Source organism: Poecilia reticulata, linkage group LG18 (genome assembly GCF_000633615.1).
Source record: "Poecilia reticulata strain Guanapo linkage group LG18, Guppy_female_1.0+MT, whole genome shotgun sequence".
In the NCBI taxonomy this organism is placed as follows: Eukaryota; Metazoa; Chordata; class Actinopteri; order Cyprinodontiformes; family Poeciliidae; genus Poecilia; species Poecilia reticulata.
Window position 1 is genome coordinate 20,627,903 of NC_024348.1, and position 7,131 is coordinate 20,635,033.

General features: G+C 41.1%; 2 protein-coding genes across 2 annotated transcripts in view; both read right to left on the minus strand.

The window, feature by feature from the left end:
* LOC103480812 (gastrula zinc finger protein XlCGF26.1-like) overlaps positions 1 to 7,131 on the minus strand; it is a 22,085-nt gene that overhangs the window by 12,882 nt on the left and 2,072 nt on the right. The gene's annotated exons all lie outside the window — the stretch shown is intronic.
* The window catches only part of LOC103480814 (gastrula zinc finger protein XlCGF57.1-like), a 20,552-nt gene that overhangs the window by 2,707 nt on the left and 10,714 nt on the right, over positions 1 to 7,131 (minus strand). The window contains exon 2 of the mRNA XM_008435997.2: positions 5 to 534. Coding sequence (XP_008434219.1) covers positions 5 to 534 — 530 coding nt within the window. The remainder of the gene's footprint in view (positions 1 to 4; positions 535 to 7,131) is intronic.

The window sequence follows — 7,131 nt, forward strand, 5'->3', positions numbered from 1 at the left end:
TAATGTGATAAGTCAAACCCTGTCTATTACTGTAACTCTTTCCACAGATACCACAGGTGAAAGGCTTCTCACCTGTGTGAATTCTCATGTGAACAATGAACTGTTCTTTTCGAGAGAAGCTCTTTCCACAGGTCCCACAACAGAAAGTCTTCTCACCTGTCTGAACTTTCATATGAGCATTGAGATGTGTGAAAGATTTTACTCCTGTGTCAGTTATCATGTGTTTCGTCAAGCAACTGTTTTGAGAAAATGTTTTATCAGAAACTTTATAAGAATATAATTTTTGCCTTGGGTGAGCTTTCTTGTGGTCTTTTGGTTTTTCAGTATCAGTTCTGCCTTTCCGCTGTTTGGTTTTCTCATATTTCTCCTTTTGTTTCTGTTCTTTCTTTCTCCTTTTTCCTGGGTCTTCGGAATTGCTTCCTTCCTGATCCTGGTTCTCAGCTTTTGGAGAGCCATGAGAGATGAGTTGGTTCCTCTGTGGTTCTGTTTCATTGAGAACCTCCTCCTCTTTCCACATACAGCATTGTGGGAGATCTGGACATAAACACAAAAACTTTTAAATGTCAATCAAAGTATCCTTCACTTTATCCTGTTGATGCATTAAAAAAAGATTTTCTTGGGTTATTCTAAAATCACAATCTTACAAGCATGAACATTAATTCAACCAATGAGGTTATTCTGACCAGACTGGAACTAGATGCGAGTCAAAATGTGATATTATGGACCTACAGGTGAGCAAACAAGATACCAATAGCTTAACCTGACAAATATATATATTTTTAATTTCCTCCACCATGTTGCTACAACAGGGTTTCCCCCAGCATATAATGAGCCTGGCAGCCCACCATGCTTTACTAGAGCCCCGGTCAGGCTAAGTGTTACTTGATTTTATTTTTAGAAAAATTAATTAACACCTTCACCTTCATCAACGTAAGAGATTAAGGATGATATCAAATGTTCTACATAATTGCCTTGTTTTGTAATGCTTGAAGCTATTATGGTGTTAAAAGAAAAAGCGGGGAATTTCAAACCATCTGCAGAGAACATGTTCATCAAAAACTGACTGAAAAACTTTTGATTTATATGTCTCAATAAAGGCGTAAAAACCGTGTTCAGGGGCGGATCTACTGGGGTGGCAATTGCCACCCCTGTTGCCACCCCAGCTGGCGACTATGAATTCAATAAATAGTTATGGCAAATCGGACATTAAGCACATGAAACTCTTTTTTTCGACAACATTGAATGCAACACAATGTAACCTGATATCCACTGCTGAGTAGCGGGAAGTGCGAGAGAAGGACAGAGCGCGAGGCAGCAGCATTGATGGATATATTGACCCGACGAGGGTCCCCGTTGTCAATCAGTGTTGCTTCCTAAGTGGACAGTTTGATTTCACAGAAGTTTGTTTTACTTGGAGTTATATTGTGTTGTTTAAGTGTTCCCTTTATTTTTTTGAGCAGTGTATATTACTGGACTTGACGTTACGTGATTTATCATAAGTCACACATGCGCCATTGCTGTCCATTGAGTCAGGAATATCGGTGGTCAGGAAAATACTAAAATCACGCAAAGAATCAGTAAGTCTTTTTGTTGGTGCCCTGCTATCAGCCAGCTTCCATTCTCTTGTATCAGAAATGAAAAATTATAAATGCACACTACGTGTTGGAAACCTGTGTTTGTTGACTGACTTTTATTTGTCAGGCTTACAAGACAAAAGCTGAAAAAAGATTTAATTATTTATTTATTATCATTATTTTTAGTAGTAGTATTATTAATTTCACGCAAAAACGTGACGAAACTGTGAACTTTGCCGAAGCATGTTGTTCGAGCTTTCACGGTGTCCGTAGTTCCCCAGATAAGAACACCGAACAAGCACGTGCTTGCTACGCGCGTGCTTTCTCAGTGCTCATTACGAGCACGCGCGTATTTTGCCGCGTTGCCGAAGGTGAGAGAGCTGTGTGAAGCTGACACCCCACCCACGTCAAAAAATTCAGCAAATAGTCTGAATGGTTAGTGCTCCGTTTGTGCAGGTTTGTGCAGTTAAAATTTTCGTTTGTGCAGTTTTGGTTTCTGAGATATTAAAAGTTATAATTTTGGCCGATGACGTCACCGTCACCCCATCTTGCTCTAAAACAAACCAAAGTGGGCGACTTCATTAGTGCTCCGTTTGTGCCGTTGAAATTGTCGTTTGTGCAACTTTCGTCTATGAGATATTAAAAGTTATAATTTTGGCCGATGACGTCACGGTCACCCACCGCAGTGAAGATAGTTCGAGCTCCGCGGATTAAGCGGCGTTTAGCTCAAGGTTGATCCGATTTATGAACGCTAATGTCGGCCAGCGGTTCTCCACCGCTCCCGGCCGCAGCGCCCGAAGGTTCACTTAGGGACTGTCAACAAATTACCGAACCAAACATTCCTGTCAAACAAATGCTAATAAATGCTTAAAATTGTAACCAATTGACTGTCAGTGCTAATTCATGCTTTTACATGAGACAAAATAGCATCTATTAAATTTTAAAGTCATATTATTTTCAATGATTTTAATATTAAATAATATGGTATTTTCTTCAATAGCTTCCAGGTCATGTGAAGTATTGACTCAAAATCACTATGAAATAATTATACTAGTCTGTACAGATGAGGCACAGTCATTTCTTTTCCATTTTAATCCTTTTGTATTTTTTAACATTTTTCTTTGTCAAAATTTAGGATGTTTTTGTAATAGCTTCCAAGACATGTGTCCTATTGATTCAAAACCACTTTGAAATTGTTTTACGAATCATTAGAGATGAGTCACCCTCATTTTTTCCCCATTTTAGATTTTTTTCAATTTTTTACATAATTTAATCTACAAATTAGTAAAAATATGATTGGTGTTTAATAGCTTAAATTTCATGTGACCCACTGACGAGGAATAAAAAGGGTTAAATGGAATAAAAAGGAGTGTGCACCACCTATAGGTGGTAGTATAATTTCACTTTGACTTTGAGTTAAGACCCAATTAACTCATGGGTCTCATGACCCATAAGCTATTGAAGAAAAATCAATCAATCAATCATCTTCCCCTTTTCCACAGTCGGGTTGCGGGGTCAGCAGAGGCCCAGACTTCCCTCTCCCAGCCACTTCTTCCAGCTCCTCCATTGGAATCCCAAGGCGTTCCCAGGCCAGCCAAGAAACATGGTTCCTCCAGCGTGTCCTGGGTCCTGCAGACGCTGCGCCAATCCGTCTATTGATCTCCTTTTCCATTTTTCCCCTCTTTCTTGATGTTATGGATTCTGTATTTTCCTCCATCACTTTTAGCCTCTTTCATCTGCTTAACACGCTGCAGCATACATAACCATGTTTATATGTGACTGCTGGCAGTCATATGWAAACAGACTGAAACTGATTAGAGTACCGTTTAGGGAGGGTCCAGATTGCAGAGATGAATAAAAAGCTAAACTTGCTACAATCTTTGCCTCACTTGGCTTCTTGTCACTTGGCCCCAGAGCTGGATGGTGAATGTAACCTAAGAAACATGATGTTCCATTTGGATGATATGTATGGATTGTGAAATTTGATAATCTCTTAGCATTAAAGCTCATTTTTATATTTAACCAAATCTCATTATTTCTCAAGGTCATTTACAATGAGTGGTTCTGGTCGGGTCCTGAAACTGGTTAACGAACATGGGTGGTGAACAGAGACGGAAATTAATGAACTCCAACAATGAACAAGATCCTAAGATGCTTAAACTCCTCCACTTGGGTCAGGACAATCTTCCCTGACACAAATAAGGTACTCAACCTTTTTCAGCTCAAGACCATGGACTTGGATCTGGAGGTACTGATCCTCCTCCCGGCCGCTTCACACTCAACTGCATACTGCTCCAGTAAAGCTGTAGATCATGACCTGATGAAGCCAGTAGGGCCACATCATCTGCAAAAAGCAGAGGCGTGATCCCAAGGCCACCAAAATGGATCCCTTCAAAACCCTGATTGTGCAGAACGTGGCCTCGGACAGAAAACCCCCAATCAAAAAATCTAATCAAATGTTATTTATATATCACATTTCAACAACAAGGCATTTCAAAGAGCTTTACACCATAAAAACACAAAAATACAAAGTCATAGAGACACAGCCAACAACTGAAACATTAAATTTTCTCACTACTTATCAGATTGTTAATTAATGTTCCATTAATTAACGCATGACTCTCATCACGAGTCATATGATGCAATAAGATGAGACTATTTTTAGTTAGAACCTCTCAACCTCACACACCAGCTCAGGCTCCCACCAGAGAAGTGACTTTCAATGACCAGTGATAAAACATCCATCACCCAGGGTCAGAAGGCCAAGGTCCCCTCCCTCTCGGCCTTCTAACATCCCACATTGCACCCAGCCCTTTTGGCCCCTTCCACAGGTGAACCCACTTTGGGCTGAGCTTGGCCAGACTCCATGTGTTTTGGCACCAGATACTTGCTACGGAGCACCAACTCCAGGCTCCAGGGTGGTGCCCTGGTGACCTGCGTCCAGGTGAGGGGACACTGTAGCCATTGATTGTGTTCTTCATAAAGGGTATTTGGGCTGCTCTGTCTGGTTCATGACCTACGACCTCTAGCATTGGGTAACCCTACAAGGGGTATGAAGTCCCTGACAGCATAACACCTAGAGTCACTTCCACACTCAAACCCTTTCATCACGATAAGGTGGCAGCTTATGGAGAGTTGAAGAGAAAATGGGAAATATATTTTTAAATATAAAATTGACTAAAAAATAATAAAATGGCTGTGACAGACTGGCGACCTGTCCAGGGTGACCCCGCCTCTCGCCCGGAATGTTAGCTGGAGATCGGCACCAGCACCTCCTGACCCCACTGAGGGACAAGGGTAGGGCTGTTATAAACAATTATTTTAGTAATCGAGTAATCTATAGATTTTTCTTACGATTAATCGAGTAATCGGATAAAAACAATTATGAAATAAAATATTGGTAAATCTTCCATAACACCAGTGTTACTATCGGATATCAACATCAGTCTATTTTTTCCACATTTGAGCTTCCCTACCAGTTACTTTTTTGTAGACCGGGGGAGCAATACGGGATATTTACGGCTCCTCCGTTCAGAAACTCATCTACCAGCCATGTTCCGCCTCCCGTTTGTTCAGACCGGGATGATATNGCTACACATGAGCACGGACACACACTGGACCTGGTTATTTCCTGTGGTCTGCCTGTGACTAACCTGGAAACTTGTGACTCTGTGTTCTCGGATCACCTGCCTGTTTTATTCACTGTTAGTTTGACACATACTGCAGTTAAAACTCGCTGCTGTTCGGCGCTGTCGGATCATTAACCCTTCCACTGCCACTCAGTTCTCTACTGCTTTTCTTCAGCTCTGTGGATCATCTGACTTCCTCCACTCCGATACAGAAGARCTCTGGTCCTGGTTCTGTTCTTCCTGTCAAACCATCCTGGACTCGGTTGCTCCATTAAAAACTAGGCAGCCAAGGATTGAACCTGAGCCTTGGTTTAATGACAGAAYTCGTGCTGCAAGGCAGGAATGTCGTCGTGTTGAACGCAGATGGAAAAAGGATAAACTGCAGGTTACCCTTCAGATTTTAAAAGACTGTTGGCGTCTCTACCAGAGCACGGTTAAAGAGGCTAAAAGGGAATATTTGGCAAATATAATTTCCTCAAACAGCCATAACCCACGTGTTTTATTTAACACCATTGACAATGTGCTTAATATTCCACAGAATGCCTGTTTGGAAGCTTCTCCTGACATGTGTGATAATTTGCTGCGTTTCTTTATTGAAAAGGTTTCTTGTCACAGCTCCTGACTCTGACCCCTCTGTTTCTGTCCCTTGCTCTGCTGCTTTCAATCAGTTTGAGCCTGTGACTGTCTCACTTTTAGAGGACATGGTTGGCCACATTAAGCCATCAGGTTCCCCCCGTGATCCTGTCCCTCCACGATTTTTTAAAGATATTTTATCTAGCATACTGCAGCCTGTTCTTGCAATTATAAATAGCAGTCTGTCCTCAGGTGTGATTTCGACTCGATTGGATTACTGTAACTCCCTTTATCTGGGAGTCAGTCAGTCGCTGCTCTCACGTCTGCAGCTGGTTCAGATGCTGCTGCACGACTTTTAACAGGAACTTGAAAGAGGGAACATGTGACCCCTGTCCTGGCCTCACTTCACTGGCTGCCGGTATATTTTAGGATTGATTTTAAAATTCTTATGTTTGTTTTTAAATCACTGCGTAATCTTGCCCTGGCTGACCTCTCTGAGCTTCTTCATCCCTACGTATCCTATCGGTCTCTCAGGTCCGCAGATCAGCTGCTCTTGGAGGTACCGAGATCCAGGAGGAAGCTCAGAGGGGACAGGGCTTCTCTGTCATGGGTCCTAAGTTATGGAACGACTTGCCTTTGCAGGTCAGAGAGGCTCCTTCACTGTCCACTTTTAAAGTTCGTCTTGAAACCCATCTATTTTACTTGGCTTTCAACACCAGCGGGATCTAGTTTTAAATGTTTTTTTTAATTATGTTGTGTTTTAATGTACAGCACTTTGTATCAGCTGTGGTTGTTTTAAAGTGCTTTATAAATAAAGCTGGTTTGGTTTGGTTTAATTACTTAAAATGACACAATTCACTACTCACGCGGCAGCTCCAGGTAGTTATGTGGATCGCCTCGACACAGGAAAAATCCTCAAGATTATAAGAAAAGTATTTTTTTTACCGAGATAATATGGATAATATCCTAAATATATGCATATTGTTTGGAGATACCTCAGCTGTTCCAGCCTATTTAGGGCATTAGCTGCTAGTTGTGATCAACGTTGCTTTGTTTTGAACCGGAGAAATCCCCTTCTGGACCTCCATCTGAATTTCACGCGTCATCTGGGTCACGTGACTGAAACCCAGCAACTGCAAGGATCTTTAGATACTTTACTTAAAGCTGATGTTTAAAAATATGGCAAAAGTTAATGACACTGAATAATCCAGCAATATTTTTTCAAACCAACATTTATTAAAAAGAACATTCTGCTCAAAATACTAGTGTACATTAACATTCAATCATACATGGAAAAAATGTAAAAGCTAAACTCAATTATTCTACAAGGTACAGAACTCCATGAAAATCAAAAT